The sequence below is a fragment of the Gopherus evgoodei genome, chromosome 8 (assembly GCF_007399415.2).
Source record: "Gopherus evgoodei ecotype Sinaloan lineage chromosome 8, rGopEvg1_v1.p, whole genome shotgun sequence".
Classification (NCBI taxonomy): Eukaryota; Metazoa; Chordata; order Testudines; family Testudinidae; genus Gopherus; species Gopherus evgoodei.
In genome coordinates this window covers 49322784-49347955 of record NC_044329.1, presented here as the reverse complement: position 1 = coordinate 49347955, position 25172 = coordinate 49322784, and the positions used below count along the sequence as shown (strand labels likewise).

Below are 25172 nucleotides of genomic sequence, written 5' to 3'. Positions count from 1 at the left end.
ACTTCACGGCCATCTCTAGGTGCTGCTACAATAAAATTCTTAGCATAGCTGCTCAGATGACCCCTGCAGCTAGTGCTTTTGTGGTGGAGACCCACCTCTCTCCTAGGAATTAATCTGGGACTCCCCAAAGAAGTTGTGATGGCAGCAAACAAGGCCTGGAGCCCCCAGCCAAGCTCAGAATCTCCTGGGGCTAGGCCCCACACACACATCCCAAAGATCTTACAAACTAGACAAAGTGTGGGTGGGGAAATGGAGGTAGACAAGGTTCTACAGCAAGTTGGTAGTAGAGCTAGGAACAAAACCTACATCCCCAGAATCCTAGCCTGGCGTGCTAGCCATTGGACCACATCAGTAACTGTTTCCTAGTGTGCTGCTTCCAATCTAGCCCATGCCTAAGCCCCTGGGTTATCCAGCCCCTTCCCTCTCCCAAACTCTATGCTAAATGCATCCCAGTGTGATAGAATGACACACTCTCGGCTCTGATGCAGGCCGATCTCTTATATATTATTTTAATTCATTTTTTTGCTTTTATTGCGAGTGAAAAAATAATTTAAACCAATTACATGTACAGGGGGGAAGGATCTTGTTAGCGCTCTGATAAACTGCAGCGATTCCACAGCTGGCAAGGAGAGGATCTTATGAGTCAATTTGTCTCTGTACAAATATTCTCACCTAAAAAGATCTGAGGGTTTATAAAGCCTCTCTCCTGATTACAAGCTGTCGCAGCACAGGGCAGGGGCAAGGAGACTGGGCAGGAGCTGATGTGGGTCCACGATATCCTAAACTGTCCTCTACCATCTCCCTCCCAGCAACAGGGTCAGGTGATCTGGAGTGGGGTCTCGAGCATCTCCATGAGAAAGGTGTCGATGGGCGTGTCCCCGATTAGCTTGAAGAAGAAGAGGTGCTCGAGGCATTTCAGCCCAATGGATCTCAGCGCCGGCAGCCGGAGGAGGAGTTTGGCAAATCTGGAGGAATAGGCCATGGAATCACAGAAGTTAGAGATGGGAAAGGACTATTATCATTATTATTCCAGTAGAGCGTAACCAAGATCAAGGCACCATTGTGCGGGGGCTGTACAAACTCACGGTAAGGGGCAGCGCCTGCTCTGAAGCGCTTACAATCTAAATAGACAAGATCTGTGAAGGAAAGGAAACAAAGAGGTGAAGCCTTTTACTCAAGGTCAGTAGCAGAGCCAAGAACAGAATCCATGGCTCCTGATTCCCATCCAGTGCCCTATCTATTAGCTCACACTGCCTCTTCTACATGTACCTGTACAGTCATAGCACTGTATCCCTGTCAATGCAGGATTATCCCCCACACTGCTAAACAGAACTGAGCAAATAACTGATTTTTTTCCATTTCAAGGGCTGAACTGAAAAATCCAGGAGCAAAATTCAGTTAAGTTCAAACAAGAAACTGATTTTTTTTTTCAGTTTCTCTCTCCTAAATTGGTGGGGGAGGGAGGCACCTCAAATAATACCTTTTTTCTGACCTGAAATGATTTGGTTGTTTTTTCTTGGGTTTTTTGGTTCAGGTGCTTTTCACCATTTTTTTAAATAGTGAAATTTCAAAATGAAACACTATTTTGAACATCTGTGTTAAAAGCGCTACAAACCCCTCTCTTTATTTGGAACATTTGGGGCAAAATTCCAGCAGCTGAACAGGATACATGGGGACAACTGGATGGTAAAAACCGGCATGTCTTTGGAGAACAAAAGAGGGAGACATTTTTATCCCACATTTTCAAACCTCTAAGGCCAAAAAGAGTTTGGAGTCTCCCCCAGCCAGGGCTTAAACTAGTGATCTACAGCTAAAACATGCCACTGAAATCATTGTGGAACTCTGTTTAAAAATGGATAGACCCTAAAAACCTTCATAGCCTATTATCAACCTCCTCTGCCCACCCGCTTCCTTTGTATTATGGACCAAACGTGGCCACATTTACAGCTGACTGACCTTTATCCATGTCCCACTTCCTGTCTGTAGCACACAAATCTGTAGCCAAAAATCACAATGTTGGCTGCACCTTGCTTCTTAGGCAGCTTAAATAGCAATATGATCTGTTATGTGCGCTGGCATTTCTAGAAACTAGCCAGGAGAGGGTAGTGTTGTACAACCCAGGAGAACGAATTGCAATGGGCTCCTGTAGTGGCAAGAGGACACTGCTAGTGTAGAGGACCAGAGATAGGATCAGGTGGGTTACAGAAATGTCTTCTTTCCTTGAACCAGCTATGATTTTTCATCAGAGAAACAACAAATTTCAGCCAAAACCAGACTTTTTTTTGGTTTTCAGCCAAAAATTCTCCAGTTTGGGGCTGCAATTTTGCTGACACAAAGTCATTTTATTCTACTGAAAGTGTTGGTGAAACGGAACAATGTTTACTGTTCATCCAAATTTCCAGCAGGGAAAAAACATTTTCTAGCCAGCTCTTTACAGATTCCTGCACTCCTAGAAAAGGAGGAACAAAGAATTGCTTCGGAACTGTGATTGGTGCAAATCTCACTAATCCACACCCCCCAGGGAACGTGCCACATGTGTCTGCTAGAGACAGAGATGCAGCACTCTGCTACTCAATATTTACCTTCCAGGTTGTTCAGGGTACTTCTGCTTTGTATATGCTTCGAGCGTGGCATAGACCTTTTCTCGTAGGGACTCCACCTCGAAGGGACTGGATAAGCCCTTGGCATCTGGACCAGGGAGAAACCCAAAACAAGAAGGAAATCATTGCAGAGTTGACGTTTCATACTTCGTTTGGTTCACAGCTGAACAAGATGATCAATCACTAGGAAGGAGCTGGAGACAGCTCCTGTGAGCTGGCAGCAGTCTCTCCTCTCCGGCAGACTTTCTTCATTAACATTATCTGTCATATTTTACAGTGGCACCTAACAGCTTCCCCAGGATGTTAGGTGTTGCATAAACACAGAGTTAGGGACAGTCTCTGAGTGTGCATTATGATACAGTCTTTAATGATATGATCTCATACTGCCTCATTCCACGCACAGCCGACAGAATCAAAGCTGTGTGTGAAAAACTGTAAATCGGATATTTCCTAACTTTCAAGTGCTTCCCTTTTGTACCCTAAATCATGTTCTTTTTATGTAGATTTTAGCATATTACATATATTTGTGTACACACACAAAGATAATATCTGTCTATCTATTCCCCATCACGCTGAAATGATCTTTATTGGTTTGGGGACTGAACCTGCCATTCTTTTCCATACAAAATAGCAGTTGCTCTGGAATGTGAAGTGCTCTGAAGTATGGCTGTAATTTCCAAAGTGATGAGCCCAACCCACGCTGCCCTGTGCTGCTCCAACAGAGCCTGCAAGTGGACATAACTGGTCTCTGCAGGTAGCACAGTTGGTTCTGTTACCGGATACGGAGATGGCCAAGGGGACAGAGGGCAACAATTCCAGTAGCACAGTACCTCGGCCACCACACTGGGGGGAGAACTGTGGTCTGATGGAGAAAGCACTGAACTGACAGTGATGAGAGGTGGCTTCCATACCTGGATCTGCAACCTTGGACAACTCTCTGGTTCTCCTCCTGTCTCTCTATAGTCTCAGCTCTGCCATGTGTACACATACAGCACCTAGCACAGTAGGACCCCACTCTAGCTTGGTGAGCTATTGCATGAAAGGAAGGTAAGAGTGCTACCTACCGAATTCCCAGTACCCTGGCATGGAATTTGGCCTCCTCTTCCACAGCTACAGAATGTGCAATATCATGGAAAGGTTCCTTTCTGAGCAACACTTCGGATGCACTACTGAGGTAGGGCACAAGCTAGATTTCACCCAGGGCCAGGACTTGCTCTTTGTCAATGATTAGTTCCAGGGTTGGATTACCCTTTTGTGGGCCCCGCCCCCCACTCCGTTCTGAGGCCCCATCCCCGCTTGGCCTCTTCCCCCTGAGGCCCTGCCTGCCGCTCACATGGGGGTGGGAGGAGGAAGAGGCAGAGAGGAGTGGGGCCATGATTCAGGCATCGACCCTTTTCTGAGTGTGGGCCTGGCACCAGGGTCAGTGCAAGGATGTTTTGTGCCCTAGGCAAAACTTCCACCTTGTGCCCTCTCCCCGCCCTGGACTCCGACCCTGAGGTGTCCCCTCCCCCTTGCAGCTCCCCCCCTCCGACCCGAGGCACTCCCCCTTGCAGCAACTCCCCACCCTCCACCTAAATGCCAGCTGCGATTGGGGTGGCTGAAGATCCAGCCGCCGCAGTCGCTGCCAAAGAAAATGGTGCCCCCCAAATCCTAGCGCCCTAGGCGATCGCCTAGGTCACCTAAATGGTTGCACTGGCCCTGCCTGGCACCATTGTAAACCTGGTAATGATTAGGTCTTTTTCTTTACAGATTCGATGAAGCTATATGTATGTCGCTCATAAGGCTACTACAGTGATTCATTGATACTGAGACTTAAGCATATTCTTTCCAGGCATCTGGTAACCCAGGACACAACATTTTTCCAGATTTTCAGGACTAGATGCTTGTTTTTGTCAGCAATACAGGGGTTAAAAAGCCAGCTCCTGAGCAACCACTGGAGCTAGCAAATGGGAGTTTAGAGAGGCAGATACACATAATAAACATACTGTAAGGTTGGGCCAATGCCCATCCCCAAAAACAAAACAAATCCCTGCAAGAGTACAAAGACTGCAGGGAGACATCCAGCAGCAGAGTGGGCTATCCAGTGTATTGCGCTGAATGCAGCAGGTATGATATCTGCCTTGTGGGCAGGTGGGGTGTGTGTGTATTCAATGCAAGCAGCTCATGGCCCTCAGAGACCTAGTACAGGCTCTGGAGACCAGAGTGGTTGAACTGGAGGAGCTAAGGGAGACAGATATGTACACAGAGGAGACTTTCAGGGTCACAGTAGAACAGTCCCATCCCCAGTCTGACAGCCTCTGTGCTGTTGAGGAGGAGGAAAGTCTTGGGGAAGGAGAACATAAAGATGGAGAAAAGGGAAATAATCCCATAGTTGGGACCCTCTTTTCAGGTGATGTCATGATATCCTCTTGCACTGAGTATACCCCTCTGGGGGAGGGGACCCCTGTTATTAGGAACATACAGGTAATAGTAATGGGTAGGGTGACCAAATGTCCCAATTGGATAGGGACAGTCCCAATTTTGGGGTCTTTTCTTTATATAGGCTTCTATTACCCCACACCCCCGTCCCGATTTTTCACACTTGCTGTCTGGTCACCCTAGTAATGGGGGTATTTTATTATTAGAAATATCAATAGTTCAGTTTATGATAATCAGGAGAACCGCACGATGAATTGCCTGCTGGGTTTTAATTGAACTCATGTCTGTATGTATAATGATCGTTTAACCAGCAAAGAATCCTGTGGCACCTTATAGACTAACTACGTTTGTTAGTCTATAAGGTGCCACAGGACTCTTTGCTGCTTTTACAGATCCAGACTAACACGGCTACCCCTCTGATACTTGATCTTTTAACCAATATTCACTCTCTTTTCTTTTTTAATAAATTTTAGTTAATAAAAATTGGTTATAAGCATGTATTTGGGTAAGATCTGAAATCTTCATTAACCTGGTAGGTAATGTGTCCAATCCTTTGGGATTGGTAGAACTTTTTAAAATAATAAATAAGATTTTCAGTAATCCTCATCATATTTGACTTGGGTGTTTGGGTGGAGGCCTAAGCATTAGTTACTTTATGGGAACTGTTGTTGGCTTCTGGGTAACCAGTGAGGTATTATAGAAGCTGTTTTGTGCTGGCTTGGTAAATCTAAGTGTTGGAATATCTACCAGTTTTGGGCATTGTCTGCCCCATTCTTTGCAGTGCACCTTAATTGAGTGACCTCAGTTGGCTCCCCTGGGACTCCGTCACACCTGTCCATGACTTTTACTAAAAATACCCACGACTAAATCTTAGCCTTAACTTACCAATCTATCAGAATTTTTTGAGGGAGTCAAGAAACATGTGGCCAAGAATGATCCAGTGGATATAGTGTACTTGGACGATCAGAAAGCCTTTGACAAGGTTCCTCAACAAAGCCTCTTAAGCAAAGTACACAGTCATGGGATAAGAGGGAAGGTCCTCTCATGGATCAGTAACACTCACTTTTGTCTAGTCATATTAGGGCTTACATCTCCTGGAGGTTGCAGCAGCCAGATGGCAATGTGATCTTAACACGCTCTAAAGAAATCAGAGCAGTAGCATATGCACTATATTTAGCCACTAGAGGGTGATATATTCCTGCACCCTTGAGAGAGTCTGACCTTCCTCCTAGTAGATGGTAATGGTGAACGCACACCTTGTGGTGGGACACACTCACAGACACAGCATAGTATGAATGACCATAACAATAAGAGGATGCATAATAATCCAGAAAGCATCTCCCCTGGATGTTGCTGAATGCCAATAAGAATTATTAGAGGGGTCTTTGAAGGTGGTACCTGAAAGAGCCTTGAAGCATCCATTACCACCAAGACTTACCCGGGTTAAACAGGACAATGGCTCGCAGGCATCCCAGCTCAGATTTATCCATCTGCATGTCTTTCATTTTAGACACTAATTCTGTCAGAACTCTGCACATCGGAGACACAAGCAGACAGACAGAGACCGTATGGATGGCAAGGTTTGCATCTAGCATTAAATGCAACACCATGGAGATCTAGGGTGGAATGCTCCATAGATCAGCGCTGGCAATGCACTCAGATGACTCTTGTGAGATTACAGGTTTATAGGCATAATCATTCTCTAGGCTGGTGCATCAGACATGGCCCAGCTGTGGGGTCTGCATTAGCAACAGCTGAATAGGAGCCTAAGAAACATGGTGATCTAGCTTGGAATGGAAGCTGCTATTATCTTTATTATGAGGGGGACCATGGAGATGACATGGGGGCAATGCTGTGTACGTGGCTTGTGAAAAACCTGGGGACAAAGGCCCAGTGTCAAGGGGAGATGTTAGCAGGAATATGTGGCAGATCTCCCTTGGGCATGACCTTGCATGGAGGGGAACAGATGTCACTCTAGGTGGATGGCAGAGAAACAGAGGCAATACCTGTCGAAAATGGAGCCCACGCCGGCACTGTGTGCACTGCTGCGGTGCACGTGTAAGCCTGTGGCGAGCAGGATGCCATCTTGCACGGTCACCGAGCGATGGGAAAACGAGGCAATGAGCAGCTCATTCCAACCTGCAAGAGCAAGAGACAGGTGAATGTGCAATGCCAGCAGCTCCCCACTGAAACACAGGGCATTGTCCCTTTAAATCACGGCTGCATGCAGGGACCAGTGCAGGCTCCATTACACCAGCCCCTCTGCAGAGATGTGATGGGAGAGGTGTCTTCAGCCCCATGGCATCTTAGGAAATCCCAGTCCTCCTGTGTTATTAACAAAGGGCTGAAAGGGAAGCTGGGGGCAGGCAGTGAGGGGGACTGTGAGGAGTAGGATGCTGGGACATGTGGGGGCTGGAGACTGTGGGGAATCCCCAAGGGGCAATGCGAGGCCAGGAGGCTGACAGAGAGGAGTTGGGAGGGACGGACACGAGTATGATAAGGAGATTCTCCACCCCCAAGGCTTAGGAGAGGACTAGAACGGCAGCTCCCTCAGGGCAAGCAAAGCCCCCTCTGAGCAGCCAGCATTTCTGTGCACACAGGTAGGGATGAAATGGACCCTGAAACGATCACACCCAAGTGAAGATAGGAGGCATCTCCTGAGAGGCGCATGACTCAGAACCCAGGTGAAGCCAATGGCTTTCACGGTGACGGTGCAGGGGGAATCCGACTCATGATTTCTGAGCCCAATGGCTGGCGAAAGGGCAGCCAGGAGGGGACAGGGGCAGGTTTCCCAACAGCCCAGAAAACACAGAAGCAACAACAGAAAACGCCTGGAAAAAAAAATCTGCTTCTTCCTAAAATAGTGTCCCTCCAGTTTTCTCTTACCCTTGTACTAGAAGCTGTTTTTTTGTACAGGAGAAGGACACATTCTGTAACTCCAATAACCAAACAAAGTACACTTTCATGAACAAGAAAGAGAAGGACTGAGGCATATTCTGTTAGCAGCCGGTCTTTCCCAGATGACATTAATAAGTTACTGGGGCCCGATTCAAAGCCCCTGAAATCAATGGGAAGACTCCAATGGGCTTTGGATCAGAGCCTTTGCACACCCCTTTAGCACCTCATAATGCCTGCACCACTAGCCCCAAGGCTGGTGGTTCTTTGCTAAGGCCCAGTTTTCCAAGCTCTGCCAGTTTGGCTCATGGCACAATCAAAGAGCCCCTGTTTTATTATGGACCTTGCAATATTGCTATATAGCACCAATACATGAGGCCACTGACACCAGAACATGAGGATACTGTCACCATGGTGTTTGGTGCAGCGTCTTACCACAATTATTTTGTTCCCCAGGACAAAGCCACTAGGTGGCAGCCAGGGCGGCTCCAGGCACCAGCGCTCCAAGCATGTGCCTAGGGCGGCAAGCCACGGGGGGCGCTCTGCCTGTCGCTGCTAGGGCGGCAGGCAGGGTGCCTGCGGAGGCTTGCCTGCAGAGGGTCCACTGGTCCCGTGGCTTCGGTGGACCTCCTGCAGGCGTGCCTGCGGAGGGTCCGCTGGTTCCACGGCTTCAGTGGACCTCCTGCAGGCACGCCTGAGGGAGGTCCGCCGAAGTCGCAGTACCAGAGGACCCTCCGTGCTTGGGGCGGTAAAATGTCTAGAGCCACCCCCTGGTGGCAGCCCGAGGATAACTTTGTGACATACCAAAGCACCCCAAGGGGCCAAGAAATCAGCAGACATCTCCAGGATGCAGTAGGAAGAAACAAAGGAATAATGCAAGATTCAGATAAACAAGAGCATTTGGGGATGCTGGGAACCAAAGAATTTTACCTGCCCGCAGAAGAATCACTTGGTCTTCCAGTGTCAGCTCTGAGAAGTGGGGGATTCGCTTGGCCCATTCAACTAAGGTGAAGAGCTGCTTGTCCGCTGCATGGCATATATTAGTGACAGGGTCATTTGTCTAAGAAAGGAATGATATAAAGAGAGAGAATGTGCCACTGAGAATTTCAGCAAATCAGTGACAATAATCTTGTTCCCTGCAGCCAATATTGTGTCAGGTTAATATTACTCAGAATCACTATACAGGTGATCAAATCTTTTGCCAGTTACAATTCAAAATGTGCATTTAACATTCTGATTTATTGCTAGGCTTGGCAGGATGCGATTTTTATTTTTTATAATTCTGACTCATAATAATGTTTATTTGTAACCATTTTTTATTATTTTTATCTATTTAAATTTTCGCAGTTGCGCAAACTTATGGGTTACAAGCATTTTTTCCAGTTTTTATCTATTTAAATTTTCAAAGTTACAGTAAATTATGGGGCATCAGACAATGAGGAGGGGTTAGACAATAATTATTTAATATAGTCAGTACTGATATAAAAAGTTAAAGCTTTATAACTGTTAAAACACAAATTGTCAACATCACATGTCAAAATATACTACGTAAATATCCTTAAATGAAACTCTAAAGTTTTCAAGCAGCTTTTTCCTTCCTTTGCCAAGCTGAAATTTTGATAATCGTCGATGGAAATATTTGTGCATGGGGGGGGGGGGGCAAAATTAACCTTTATTGACATTGATAAAAATTGAATCCTTCCAAGCCTCTTTATTACCTACATTTCTAGGGTGCTAGTTCAAATCCAGCCAAAGTTTAGTTGCTGATTACAAAATGTTCCCTGTTTGTTCAGTGTCCTTTGTGAAATAAGACACTGAATCTCAGTCTAGTTCTCACCATACCGTCCATTTCACTCCACCATTGGCAGTCCTGGCCACTGGCTGAACAAGCTCAACTGTCCTGTTCTACTCAGAAAAATGAGTCAATAAAATCAGACACTTTTCATCCAAATTCCACCCATTACCTCACAGATCCAATTTAACAGAACACCTGTGCTCCAGACACTGCAGTGCCCAGACCAGCAGGGCGCACCAGAGCCTGGAAGTCTTCAAGATCGGCCTTACTCATTATTGAATGCTGAGTTGGTTGAAAAAACAGGGGGGAAAATTCACACCTGTGGTTTGCGACTTTCTTTCCACATGATTTTTTGTAAATAGCTGGTCAATGACTGTGGATGATTCTGTAAAAACCTTCTTGGAAAATTTCTGCCATTTTTTTTATCAGAATTCAAATTTTTAATGAAAACTTCCATTGAGAAACTTGAATTTTTAGCCAGTCCTACTAAACAGTCTGTCAGCCACAGCAGCTTACTAATGGCCATTGGAAAGTGACTCTGTTGCAGATCCCAGAATCAATTAACAATCACGTTGCTTTGATCTGGAGCTGCCACAAACAAGATGCCTGTCTCACTCTCAGCAGTGGTTCCTTCCTGGATATGCAGCCCCATCAATCAGTTATCTATTGTCAATTGTAAATACAGGGTAGAATGCTGCCATCACAAGCTGCAAGTGGCTTCACTGAACCTGACCCGCATGCAAAGGCCTGACTGAAGCAGACACTTACCGAGTTCTCAGCATTCATGTCGCTGTACGATTCCGTTTTTGGTTCAACAGCCAGTTCTGCTTCTAAAATCCTCTCCACAGGCATATCCTCATTGCCATTGCTCGTGGACTCGGCTTCATTCTCGCTGCGCTCTCGGCTTCTCTGTCTCTCCTCTTGCACAGCTGGAACACAGAACAGTCCTCTGTACCATGCGGGAACCTGGGAATGCTTCCCATCTTTCTAACTCAGCAACAGCAGGGGGATTGATCCCTTGGATAAAGCCCCGCCCGCTACTGAGGATCTTGGTGAGGAGGATAGGAAACAAAACAGAGGCAGCAAGATGCAAGGCTCTGTTGACATGGTAATACTGGAAGCAGACTTTATGGGCTTGACTGATCATTACCATGCATCTTGTGTCATCATTAACACCAGTGCAACACAACCGCAAAATATGACCATTCTGACATGGGTGGTGTGTTACACTTGCCTTGCAATGGTTTAGAATGACTGTGCAATGTGCTGGGCACCGCTCAATCAAGCTCTTTTGGTGGTCAGAACCAAGAGAGGTTTTAATTTGGCAAGACTGCATCATATCCGGATTTGGTTTTGCAAACCCCAAGCCAGGCATGATTTGAACGGAAGACCCAATTTTATCTAAAACCTCAAAGTTGTTCGGGTTGGGAGGATAGGGGAGAGTTCAGCTAAATGACTCTCGCTTGGGGCCATCGCTGTTCACTAGAACGTTGCATTGGAAAAGCAGTCCACAAAAGTCACAAAAAAGCAATTGTTCGAGAAGTGACACGCTGCTATTCCTGCGGGGCAGTGTGAGAGCAGCAGCCGGACACCCTTCATGGAGCAAAAGCAGAAGATGATGCATTTGCAAATGTCAAGGATCCAATGGGGAAGTTTGTCAGAGCAACTGCCTCAGTTGGTTGCAGTACGTCAGGCACTTGGAATCCATCATTTAAAAGAGTGGGGCTCAACCTTTAGCAGTCAAAGAGCAACTTGGTCACTGAATAGAGTGAAGTAGGTTGAGACTGCAACCCACAAACATATGTTACGTGTTTACTGTAGCTCAGCAAACAATACACTCATCAAACCTGGCAAGTAAAGGTGACAGCATGAGCTAAGCAACACATCACTTTTCACTTAATTTAGCCGCTAATGCTAATACAGATTCATCCCGCCTGTTTACATGTCTCTCTTTCTGGATTTAAATTGCCACACCTGCCATTACACACTAATTTACACAACAGCTAAGGATAAGACCCAATACTGAACAACTCACAACTTTAGAGAAGAGCAGATCCATGTTCAGATTTTGCCCATGGCTTATCTCTAGTGAGCTGCACTGAACATCCCTGAAATTTGGGGCCTTAGCTCCAAAACGTGTGATGCAGGGAGACCCGCTGCTAGGACCAGTGTCATCCAGATTGGAAATATGCTGTACATTTTTAATGCTTAGAGTAATTTACCACTGTGACAATTTACTAAGGGTTGTGGTGGATTGTCTATCACTGGCAATTTTTCTAAAAGATCTGCTCTAGGATTATTGTGGGGGCAGGTCTCTGGCCTGTGTTATACAGGATATCAGACCAGATTATCACAATGGCTCCTGTTGGCCTTGGAATCTATAAATGAAACTGGCAGAAAATGGGAAAATTTATTTCTAGATAATTATATCATCTCACAAACATTGTACTGAGTGAGCATTAGCATGGACAGCAGCGGTTCTCAAACAGCTCTCTAGGGATCCCATTCACAGGGCCACCAGAAATCCCAGGAGTGACTGCCAAGGAGAAGGTGAGGCTTGTGAAGAAACGTGGGAAAGGAGGTGCTCCATGAATATCCATCTTATGAAAAATGAATTCCATCTCTCAGCTGAGGGCGACTGCACATGTATTTCCCCCTAGTGATTCAGCAAGGGAACCCACTCTCAGGTTTCTGGCTCCTTTGGCTGTCAGCTCTCTTGGGCAGAGACATGCATCTCACTCCCTCGTGATTAGGTTATGTCCAGGCTGAACTACTCTGTGAATTCAGCCAATAAAGACAGTCTTCCTCTACAGACCTACTCGCTTTCTCTTGCTGGGTCTGATAACAGTGTAATGCCACAGGTATAAGTTACTCCCACTGCACTTCGTATGCATGTCTATTTTATTCTTAACATAAAAGCACCACAGAATCCAAACATGAGAAGTAGGGGTTCTCTTTTCTGATATTCTCCCACCTCACTCTAGGAGATGCTAAGAGATGGGGCTTCCCAAAGACTATTGCAGAGTCTGGTCTGTTTCTATGGTTGTCACTCAGTGTTAATTTTCATCATGTCTGTCCTGATGCATCAGCTCTAAACATGGCTTAAATCCGACACCACGTGGTCCAGTGTGTCAGGAAAGATCTCCTTGGAAGCATCTGAAGGTCTCCCTGTGTGTAAAGGGAAAAGTTGCCCAAGGATATTTCCACTAAAGTGCCTGATAATGGATGACCCTCAAAATGCTCATTGGACCAGGATGGCTTTGAAAAATACCTCAAAATCTGAGTGCTCAGCCAAGCATTATTTGAATTATTTGCCTCTCCTGGGTCTGCATAATTGGGCTGGGAATTTCATAAGAGATGTCTTTCTGAGATAACTCTTTTCCATCTCAGCTGAACATTCAGAAATGCACAAATATTTTTATTAAAGGCATTTTATTAAATACATTTTTATTAAAGACATTCAAATTAAATGTATGAAATATTTTAAAAAATCTTTAAAGCTAGATATTCAGCCTGTGTAAATTGACATAATTACAGTGAGGACAGCTATGGAAAACCTATGGTTTAAGATTTGGTGAAAGATTGAGGCATAGGTTTGCCTCAGTTCTTATTTATCCAAATCAGTTATATCTTAGATATTTAGATGACCCCCATCCCCACAGTACCTGAGAACCTCATAATCTTTAATGTACTTTTCTCCCAACACCCATTATATTATATTCCTGTTTTATAGACAGACAGACCGACTTCCCAACTAAAGTATTTTTCTTGAGCAGTCTAATCTCAATGTCCGTTGGGCAGGGACACGAACGCCTTTACTCTAAAGGAATTTGACATCATCGGTGTGACATAAAACAATGTTAATGATAATTAAATGGCACTTTAGCTTTGATTTTGATGTGTGCGCACTGGAAGATGAGATCTTTTCACATGTGACCCAGTAGGTGGTTGTAGCAAGAGCATCAGTGTGGGGCAGAGAAGGGCTGGGCTGGGGATCTGGGTAGCTGTCATGTTATGACCAGATTGTTAGGTTAACATACCACATTTTTCTGCACAATTACTCTTCTGCAGAGATAAGGCTAATGAGGCGATTTCTTGCAATGGGCTTTAGCGAGGTCTCTTCCAGCACTCATAGGCGAGGTGGTGATGCATAGCACCCATTCCTCACCCCTTTTGGGGAGAACAAATGAGATGTAACAACTAATTTGCATGGCATGGGTTCCAACAGAAGCGGTGCTGTCACCTGGTATCAGCTCTTCCCTGACCTTCTCCTATGCATAATTGGCAGGTGTGCCAGCTAATTACATGGCTCTGGCACGCTGGAGCCCACCTCCATGAGTAGCCATGGGGTGGTAAAACTGGTTTCAGAAAAGCTCGATTCTGCTGGCTTTCCCTTTTCTGGCTGAAGGTGGGTCAAAGGACTCAAGATCCTCCCTTTAACCCAGCAGGAGAGGAGTCCTGGAATGAGGGGCTATATGAATAACTGGAGCGGCCCAAGGAATGAGAGTGTAAGGTCCAGCTGGTATAAACCAGCATAACTCCTCTGTAGCCAGTGGAGCTCCAGGCTCCCCAAGTAGCTCAGTGGGAATAAAAGCCTTGTCTCAGCTCTCTGCCTTGCTCTGAAACGATCTGTAGCTCTCTCTGTTTTTTATTCCCGTGTGATTTTGCACTCCTGGATTCATGCACCAAGATACCATGAAAAAGCCCATTCTCACAGCATTTCTCACTCAACCAGGAAGAGGAAGGACATGAAGGTTCACCAGAAAGTCTGTTCTCATGAGATCTGTAATTGGCTGCGGAGGCCTACGAGGTTAGCCAGCTAGGATGTAATTCTGGCCCTGTTGACGTTAATGGCAAAACTCTCATTCACCTCAATAAGGTCTATCTATCTAAAATGCTTATATGGCCTGTCATAAACAGATAGTTAAGGGTTAATGTCTCTTTTACCTGTAAAGAGTTAAGAAGCTCAGTAAACCTGGCTGACACTGACCAGAGGACCAATAAGGGCACAAGATACTTTCAAATCTTGGTGAGGGAAGTCTTTCTTTGTGCTTTTTGTTTTGGGGGTTGTTCGCTCTTGGGACTAAGAGGGACCAGACGAACATCCAGGCTCTCCAAATCTTTCTGAATCAGTGTTTCATATTTCAAAATTGTAAGTAATAGCCAGGCAAGGCGGATTAGTCTTATGTTTGTTTTCTCAACTTGTGAATGTTTCTTTTTGCTGGAAGGATTTTTACCTCTGTTTGCTGTAACTTTGAATCTAAGGCTAAGGGGGGGTCCCTCTGGTCTATATGAATCTGAGTACCCTGTAAAGCATTTTCCATCCTGATTTTACACAGATAATTTTTACCTTTTCTTTCTTTAATTAAAAGCTTTCTTTTTAAGAATTTGATTGATTTTCCTTGTTTTAAGATCCAAGGGGATTGGGTCTGAACTCACCAGGGATTGGTGGGGGGAAAGGAGGTGGGATGGTTAATTCTTCCTTGTATTAAGATCCAAGGAGTTTAAGTCTGTGTTCACCAGGGAACTGGTGAAGCCTCTCAAGGCAACCCAGGGAGGGAAAAGTCTGGGGGGGGGAGACAGGGAGTGCGCCAGACACTGAATTTCTGGCTGGTGGCAGCGTACCAAATCTAAGCTAGTAATTAAGCTTAGAAGTGTTCATGCAGGTCCCCACATTTGCACTCTAAAGTTCAAAGTGGGGAAAGAAACCTTGACATGGCCCTTGTCACCAGAGTATCGGAATGCCTCTGTCTCTAATGTATTTATCTCTACAAGTACTGTTTTCCCCACTGTACAGATGGGAAACTGAGGCACAGAGCGATCAAGGGCTTGTGTACACAAGGAAATTTACCAGCATAATTATACTGCCGTAGTTATACTTGTACAACTGGCATAATGCCTTCGGTGGATACTCCTATTCCAGAATAGTAGTATAATTGTACTAGTAAATTTCCCCTAGACAAGAACCTAGTGGCTTGCCCTCGGGCACACAGAATGGCTCTGGTGGAGCAAGAATAGAACCACAGTCTAACTGCCCAGGCCAGAACTCTAACCATTGAACCATCCTTCCTCACTCAGGTCAAGCTTTCACTCCTGATGTGCTGTGATTGCTGCTTATTACTCTAGTCATAATGGTCTCCCTCTTCCTTTGTGCTTCCCCCATCCGCTTGCTTGGCCCATCCACCTGTGGTCCTAGGTTATAAACTCTCAGGAGCGGGGCCATGTGTACCCAGCGGCTAGCACAGCGGGGCCCCAACTCCTGAGACAGTTTGGGAAAGGTTCTGATCAGCTTCTGATCTTTTGGATGTTTGGCCAAACTCTGACCTTCCTGAGGCTCACCCATCAATATCTTCCAGTTCTGCTAGGCAACGCTTGTCTCTGTCTCATGGGAAGCTGCCGTGGCCCCATGAACACTGATACTTCGAGATCCCGTATTCAACTTCTTCCTGTCCTGTAGGTCCTGGAACCTGTCTGAAGCCCCAGTGACTATTGCAGAAACCCCCCAGCAATCTCATAGATCCTCCAGAGGGTCCTTCTCATGCTGGCTGTCTGTGGAGTTTATTCCCCAGGCACGCAGCCTGCTGTTAGCATTATAATTACTTTAAAAGAAAGCAGCAGCAATTTCTAACTCCTTGAAACCACTTGGCACCTGGCTGGTGCAGAGACCTGTGCTTGGAATTAGGTTTTGGTTCACAACTAGCAGAGTAACCTCCCGCTGGCAGTGGCTGCACTAAGCCGCTGAGACAGAGCATCATTAATCACCCTGCAACTAGAGAAGTGGCCTAAAGACTGAGGGCAAAGCTCCAGTTCAACCTTACCCTCCGTCTGGCTTTCAGGCCACCTCGGCAAGGGCTAGATTGTCCCTCCCCTTGCAGGGGGAAGTGGGGCGAGAGCGGGGACTCTTCTGTGTGCTCCCTTCCGCTAGCTCAGCTGGCTACACTGATTTTCAGCACAGGCATCCTCCAGCGTAAAGAATCATGGGGGTACTAGAGAGAGGAGGTGGTCAGGGGTGTGGGCCTGCCCTCACATGCAGCAGGCTGCGTCCATGCCCCAGCCTCTCACTTACCATGACAACAGCAGCTGGGAGAAGTGCAGTGGCAGAAAATTCATCCTCAGAAGGACAGGAGCATCCTATCTCTCGTAGTTTGTCTCATCGGTGCCCTCATCCCCGCTGGCTGGTTTAGGATCAGCCCCAGTTGGCTCTGAAGGGCAGTAGGGATAATCCTAACCAACCAACCATGCTCTTGGTGAGTGTATAATTGCCATTGTGAGGCCTGCATAGTCCCTGCTACAGCAGTATCCAGTTCTAACATGCCTAGTCACGCCCTGAGCAGGAAACAGGCTATGCTGTAAGGCCCAATCACCCTTGACACCAGTGTCACAGCAATCAAGGCCAGAAAGGATGACCGGATCATGTGCTCTGACCTCCTGTATATCACAGGCCACCAACACCACCTGCCCCCGCACACTACAGCCCACAACTGAAATGAAACCAAAGTGGTACAGCTGCTCAGTGGTGGGAGGTTGCTCTATCCTTCTGCTCAGTCAAAGCGAGAGGAGGTGAGTGTCACAGGGTCTATCAGGCCTTCTCCACCCCCAAGCTGTAGCCATCAGTGCCCTCACACATCCCACCCAAGGAAAATCCACTCAGACCAGGTGACCAGCAACACAAGCTCCCAGACGAGTAAATACTGACCAGTCCAGAACCAGCAGGTCACATAAGAAGGCAGTGGCAGGGCTGGGTGAGAGGATTTGCTCCTCAGTTAACCCAGAACCCAGGTCCAGACTAGGGCCTTGCCCTAAGCACTGCAGCTAAGCTCTTGTATTTTGAAGGATAGTTTTTTCCCTCTTTGTTAAAAGGTGCAGATAGACAAATCCCGAATTGCTGTTTCTGTCCACAGACTGATGCCAAGAGTCCCCTACCCCAAGCTGGTGGCCAGAGTTTGGGGTGGGGAACAGCTGCAATACCACATGTGGCCCTGAAGGAGGCACTACAGAGCAGCCCTGCCTGCCATAGGGAGGATAACAACAGGTGGGGAACGGCTGCAATACCACATGTGGCCCTGAAGGAGGCACTACAGAGCAGCCCTGCCTGCCACAGGGAGGATAACAACAGGTTTGAAATGGCCAGGATTGTATGGCACCCACCTGCTTGTGTGGTGTTGTATAAATACCAGCTGGCTCTGTCTTTTCCCTACACCAGGAGACACCTGTGCAGCTGGCTGGCTGTTCATGCCTACTTTAAAAGGGAATAAATGCTTCTGAAGGTGTGGGTGGAGGACAAATCTCCTTTGAAAGGAGAGTCACTGGAGCAGAACTCTGCTCTGGTGGCTCAGCATAGCTGGGTAAGTGCATGTGGACTCAGTCACTTTGCTGAAGTGGAAGGATGCTGCTCCTGAGCTATTTGCATCCCCAAGTGTCTCCAGACACATGCTCTGGGCTGGAGAAGAAAGGGAGTCCTTTGAAACTATAGCAACAGGGTTCTCACCAAAAACAATGGAAAGGGACAAGGAGAACAAAGTGCAGGCGCTCACGGGGTCAGATCTCAGCTGGACTTAGCTGTATGGCTCATTGCATCGTTCCAGCTGGAAAGGGCTCAGCTCGGTGCTCTGACAGCAGCTATTTTTGTAGATAGAGCATGAAGAGTCAGACGTTTGTGCTCTCAGTGTGGAGAAGCGGGAAAGGGCAGCATGCTCCTTTCGCCCCGTGCTCAGACGCCCAACAATCTGCAACCGCCGTTTGCTTAGAGTGTGCAGCAGAGAGTAACCACACATACCTGTGAGCCCAAATACAGGCCCCCTAGCTTTGCAAGTAAGGGCTTCGTCCCCAAATTGCACCTGTACAAGGCTGCAATGCTGGCTGAAAAGACATTGCGACTGGCTAAGGGCTGATCCAAAGTCCAGTGAAGTCTATGGGAATCTTTGCACTGACTTCAATGGGCTTTGGATCAAGCCCTCCATTAACATTCCTGACTCATGGCTAGATTGTGCCCAGCTGCCTGCATGGCCATGCAAGGGTGGAGAAGCAGGTGCATGAATTCTTCTCTGCCTTGCGCTCCTGCCCAACGCCCTAGCCCTGTGATTCCAGCCCCGCTTGGGGAACAGAGGCTGCTCTCTCCTAGCTCTGCCTGTAGCACCAGGCTTCCCCTGAGGAGGAGAGAAGGGAGGGCTGGCTCAGCACACATGGGGAGGGGATGTGGCACCTCCTGGAGGGGTGGAGCAATGGCCATGCTGCCCCTGCACAAACCTGCAGCTGGCCTAGCTGCACCTCCCTTTAAAGGGCTTGCATGAGACACAGTCACCATCACTGCACCCACTGGCTACCTGCTTCTCTCCGTAACTGCTTCAATCAGCCGCGGGACACTCACTAATTTCCCAGATGGCCTGGCTGGGTAACTCCCTGCCCAATTCACTCAGCACCCTGCAGCTGCATTTCAGCTTTGCACATTTCCCCTTTCCTGCCTATTCGAGCTGGTCTTTGCATAATTAATTCCATGCCTAATTTCTTGATTAACTCACCTCATAATTAATTTGTTCCTTAGTCGATCATGCCTCGCATTAGCGAAGCTCTGCCTGCCTGACTGATTCTGCATAACTGATTTTCAGTCTGCTTGATTGACAGGAAGCCACCACTTCGTGGTTTCTCTACCTGAGTGATCAGTGCTGAGTCACAGGGGTATCACCTCTGGTATCGCCTAACTCAGCCTCTCTGCACCCTCCGGCCGTTCCCACCTCTCACACTGCCCCACTGGCGCCTGCCTTGACAACCTCACCTGCCTCCCCGCCTCCCTCCATCCCTCTTGCCCCCTCTGGAATGCTCACTCCATCTCAGATGAGATCACGGTCACCCATGAGCTTTTCATCTCCTGCTCCTTGGTACTCGCCGAAGCCCTGCAACCAGGGTCTCCAGCCATGACCTCTCCTTTTCTCACATCCCAAGCTGCCCCCCAAGAACAGTGGGCTTCTCTCTCAATCATGATATTCTAATCTCTTCCCACTCCTCCTCGTCTGAACTCCACTGGACTCTCCTTCCTCATCCCCAGTTCTTTCCCACCACTTAGCTCTTCCCGCCCCCCACCGTATCCCTCAGTGACCGCATCCTCCATGATGCTGTCCCATCTCACCCCTTAGCCCTCCTGCCTCCTCACCCTGTGACCGTCCACATGGATTACCTTCCCCCCCTTAAAATGCCCCCCCGACCTCGTCCTCATTAAACACCACTCCCTCCCTCTCTGATAATGAGAACCAGAGCTGGAGGACAAGAGGATCATTGGGAAAGTCACAGGGCACTTGAACCTGAGACATTAGAACAGTGTGTGAAAGGAAAGGCCTAGCACAGTCTCATTACCTGCAAGCCAATTTCTACATGTAGAGCAGCCTAAGGGCTGATCTAACATAGGCCTCTGAGAAATGGCTTGGCCACACAGAGTCGGTGCAACTTTTGTGGCATGTGCTCAGTGCCTGATCCACAGAGGATGCGAGTCACCTTGCTACAGATCCCATCATGTGGACATAGGTCCAGATCCTCAAAGGTATTTAGGTTCCTAACTCCCAAGGGATGTCCCCATGGGAGTTAGGCACCTAAGCACCTTTCAGGCTCTGGCTTTAGTCCTTTAGCACAAGCTGCAAAGACTCCTGCTTTAGCTCTAATGCTCCCTGGTAATGACTAAACTGGAGGTTGTTGCAGACACATACTAGGGGAGGAAATCTCGGTGATGGGTTTCCACTGTGTGTGGTTCTGCCAAGAGGAATCCCTCAGAGCATGAAGCTGTGATGAACCTCGTTATAGATTTTAGATGCCTCTGGGAGGCCACCATCTACCTTTCCGGAAAGGAGAGGGCTTGGGTTTCTATGAGAATCAGAACCAGCCAAGGGCAGTACGCGAGGATGCTCAGCCTGGACAGTAGAACCTCTGGAGCAGAACTGGGACCCGTAGCTCCAAATCCAAGATGAGGCCGTGCTTTGGGTGCCTGCACAGCTAGGGGCTGAGGAAAGGGTGTGTCCTCAGACTGTCTATAAAGCTCTCCTGAAATACCACCTGCCACTGCCTGGAATCCCACCAGTCCTGGAACGTAATGAGGAGTCCACTTCTTCCTCACACTAATATCCAGCATGTGTATTTATATACCCACCCTGGTGCATATTACTACCTACCTTCTCTCTTCATACCCATAGCCAGGCACTTCTGATAGCGGCAGTACTGGCAGCGGTTGCGCTGACGCTTGTCTATGAGACAGTCTTTGTTATCGCGGCATGTGTAGATAAGGTCCTTTCTTATTGTCCTCTTGAAGAACCCTTTACAGCCTTCACAGCTGTACACCCCGTAGTGCTTCCCTGAGAACATGAGGAGAAGAAGTCACAGATCAACATACTGTGTTTTTCCCTTGGTCAGAGGTTCCCTTTAAATAAGACCGATGAGGGAGGAGTTTGGAATGGCTCTGCTGATGCAGTTTTGGAGCCTTGCTTTCTAGTCCTGACTGTGGGTGGCAGCAGAAATGCTTTTTGCTGGTCTCGGCCTAGTCCCTTTTTGTGCACATCACAAAACCAGCACAGAAACAGGCAGCGTTCAGCATACTTAGTGAGGCCAAGAGAGACCCTGGATTGGAATAGTCGGGCTATTGCAGATTGCAATGGAGGTGCATTAGTACAAATTGTACAGAGTGTCATACCAGAAAAACAGCGAGTGCTGCTGGCCAAGACTGAGGTGCAGTGACAAGGATGGGTGTGTGTGGGGGGAGACAGGACTTGGGGCAGAAATGGTCTGGGATATTCCCACCAGGATTGAGGTGCAGTGCTCGCTAGGGGCCCAGACAGGAAGAGCAGCATGTGCTAGAGGGCTCGGTAGAGAGGTGCATTGGTAAAATGATAATGCTACTGCTCAGGGGCAAGATGCATTGACAGAGCTGTGTGCAGGAAATCTGCAAAATAAACCTGGTCATGTTATTGTGGCATCAGTATTTTCTAGCAAGATCCCTCAGCAAACCTATGCAGTGTTGCTTCCTATGCAAATTTCACACCACGGCCCAGGGAAGGCTCCCTTTGTTTAAAGCTGCTCCACTGAAATAGCGAATCGGAATCATGTACCTGATGATCTGTCCCCGCAGATTGCACAGATGTGTTTGGCCAGGGACCCTGGGCTAGTGGAGGGATAATTCACGTTTCCAATCCCTGGGAGGCCTGGCAGGGGCTTAACGTCTTCAGAGCTGCTGACATTGTTCATGACATTGAGCTAGAAAAACAGGAATTTACAAGAGATAAGCCTGATTTATGATTCACATTGCAGTAGCGTCCAAAGATCTAAACATTGTGCTAAGGGCTGTCCAGACACATATCAGGACATATTTTTGGTTAGACCTGGTTGGCATATTTCCTGAAAAAGTGTTTTTGTTACAAAACAGTCTTTTGTTTAATAAAAAGGTTTAAAAGGAAAAAGATCATTGTTGCAATTTTTCATGAAAAGTTTTGTGATTTTTGATGAGAGCTGTCTGGAGGACACCAATTCCATTTGGTGGCAATTTTCAAGGTTTTGAAATGTCGTTTGTTCATAAGAACATAAGAACGGCCGTACTGGGTCAGACCAAAGGTCCATCTAGCCCAGTATCCTGTCTTCTGACAGTGGCCAATGCCAGGTGCCCAGAGGGAGTGAACCTAATAGGTAATGATCAAGTGATCTCTCTCCTGCCATCCATCTCTATCCTCTGACAAAGAGAGGCTAGGGACATCATTCCTTACTCATCCTGGCTAATAGCTATTAATGGACTTAACCTCCATTAATTTATCCAGTTCTCTTTTAAATGCTGTTATTCCTCACTGGGAGCGAAAACAAAACCTTTGGAACATTTTCAATTCAGGAAAGATTTTTGGGTCAAGGTCTCCGATCACAGCACAGCACAAATGGGTGGTTGGGACCTGGGGTTGGGGCAGACCCAGGTTCCAAGCCGCTGCTCTGCCTGATTCAGAGCCCAGTTCTACATCCTGGATCACTCTAACTCAAACATGTGAATCTGATCTGCCCATACCCCAGCCACTGGACTACAGAGTGAGACACTGGCTACGTCCACACCATTGCAGTAAGTCAACCTAAGTTACTCCAGCTATGTGTCTACACAATGCATGGTTGACGGGAGATGCCCTCCCGTCAACTTACTTTCATCCTCTTGTTCCCAGTGGAGTACTGGAGTCGACCAGAGAGTGCTCTGCTATCGATTTAGCGGGTCTTCACTAGACCCACTAAATTGACCATCGGTGCATCGATCGCAGAAGCATCGATCCCTCGGGAGTGTAGACGTAGTCTCTGTCTTTCCACTCAGAAATGACCACACTCACCAGATTACCCTGGATCCAAAAAACCTTACAGAGGAAAACTAAGCAAAAACAAAGTCCTCTCCAGGGAATTTTTTCAGCTTCAGTGTAATAGTGTATTTCGACCAAATGAAATTGGGTCAAAAATGTTCCAGCCAGCTCTCCTTTTATTGACATTTTTAAATTGAAAAAAATTTCAAACCATTTCATTCACCAACAACAAGGTTTTTGATACATCAGTTTTTTAGCCATTTTAATACTGTTTTCTCATACAAAAATCAAAATAATATTTCATTAAAATAATTGTGAATAATTTCTTTAAAAAATTGAAACATGGCTCCAGTTTGAACAATACTTGAAAAAAAAAGCTTTGAATTTTTTCATGAAATTAGTTCAATTTCTGACCCACTCTAGCATGCACCTTGATGAAATAAAAGAAAAACGCACATTTACACATACACCCCTCCTTTAAGATGTTAATGATCTTGTCAATGTTGCCTCACCTCCCAAGTGGTGGGGGTTCTGGGGTCTTGCAGGTCAGCTTCCAGTGGAGGAGAAATTGGCAAATGGAATTCAGGCCTAGCCTAATTGTAACTTGCTTTATTTATGTATATACACCAATCCCCGAACAGAGGTGGTCAGAAACAGCATGAAGGCAATGGATAACTCCAAAGCATGGGAGTCTTTGGAGCCATGGTTTTGGTTTGGTCCGTTATAGAGATGAAGGGCCATTTGCAAAATTTAGCTCCAAATTCAAATATCCCTAGAGCAGTGGTCCCCAACATGGTGCCCGCGGGCGCCATGGTGCCCACCGGGACATTTATGTGTGCCCACCTAGTGCCCAGCAGGGGAAAGAAGTCGTGGCCCTGTGACTGCCGGGGACAGAGAACTCAGGCTGTGAGCATGATGTTCTCTGTCCCCAGCAGGCGCGGGGCCCGCCTAGTGCTCAGCAGGGGAGACAAGCCGCGGCCCTGCGCCTGACGGGGACAGAGAACTCCAGGGCTGCAGACTGTGGGCGCCGGTGTTCTTGGTCCCTGGCAGGTGCAGGGCTGCAGCTTAAGCCAGAGAGAAGCCACGGCCCCACACCTGCTGGGGACAGAGAACTCTGGGGCTGCAGGCTGCAGTTGCCGGTGTTCTCTGTGCTCGCGGCTTCTCTACAGCTTCTCTCTTCTCTCTGTATTCATATATTATGTTATATTAAATATGATGTTTTTCATATTATTTAATATACAAATATAAAATAAGCCTTGAAAAACTGTTGGCACCCGCCACACTCTTCTGAAAACATGAATGTGCTACTGGCCACAAAAAGGTTGGGGTCCACTGCCCTAGAGTGTTTAGATGGGCAGGTTTGATCCCTGATTGTGCCCAGCTCTGCTTTCTATCTCAGTCATTTTTCCCCCAGTTCCTGTGAGGTTTGTTATCGTAGGTCTGCTTTTAACTCTAGAGCTGCTGAAATTGACTTTTCTTCTTTTAGAGAAAATGCTTTGAGCATGTCTGAATCCTCCTCTTGTTATGGCTCAGCTCAGTTTGAAACACCAGTAGAAGGGAAGACCTTTTCCAGCCTGCAGAGCCATAGCTCTTTCATACTGAGAATATAGGCACATGACAGCCAGTTTACATCCTTCAGTGGATGGGCACACTTTGAATCCATGAATTAACACAGGATAAAGCTCTAGCATGTGTTCTGTCACTTGTAATGTCCCTGTGTTCTCTGACTGTGCTCTAAACCTGAAATGGTGACTTTGGCATGCTTCAGCCTGCAGCAGATGAGTTTGTGGAATGCACCCCCCAGGCTGGCAGGTCGTCTGTGTAAAATGTGTCAAGCATCCATAGGCTCCGTATCCATGAGACCCAAGCATGGGCAAATGGCAGACATGTATGCTCCAAACATCAACCCCTCCTCTTGCAACATCTGCAGGACTTGTTCAGAGACACAGGTGTCTCTCACATCCCTCTGGGGCTTTACAAAGGGAGCGTGGCGCAGCCAGCCTGCTCTCTTCCGAGTGCACTGCCTGCTGCGTCTAGAGAGCTTTCCTTTGTGCAGGTCAGAGTGCACATTCCAAACAGGATTCAATGAGGAAAACGACAAGCTGCCATGGGAGCAGGTCAGTATGTGTGCAAGCTCCAGGCAAGAGTGCAGACATGAGTGATAATCTGACA

At 47.2% G+C, this 25172-nt stretch overlaps 1 protein-coding gene across 1 annotated transcript in view; it reads right to left on the bottom strand.

Annotated features, from left to right (window-relative positions):
- Positions 1 to 587: 587 nt before the first annotated feature.
- The window catches only part of RXRG (retinoid X receptor gamma), a 53390-nt gene continuing 28805 nt past the window's right edge, over positions 588 to 25172 (bottom strand). The window contains exons 3-10 of the mRNA XM_030572615.1: positions 21792 to 21936; positions 20862 to 21041; positions 10477 to 10637; positions 8844 to 8973; positions 7025 to 7157; positions 6457 to 6548; positions 2583 to 2688; positions 588 to 965 (exon numbers count right to left, since the gene is read on the bottom strand). Coding sequence (XP_030428475.1) covers positions 818 to 965; positions 2583 to 2688; positions 6457 to 6548; positions 7025 to 7157; positions 8844 to 8973; positions 10477 to 10637; positions 20862 to 21041; positions 21792 to 21936 — 1095 coding nt within the window. The 3' untranslated portion in view covers positions 588 to 817. The remainder of the gene's footprint in view (positions 966 to 2582; positions 2689 to 6456; positions 6549 to 7024; positions 7158 to 8843; positions 8974 to 10476; positions 10638 to 20861; positions 21042 to 21791; positions 21937 to 25172) is intronic.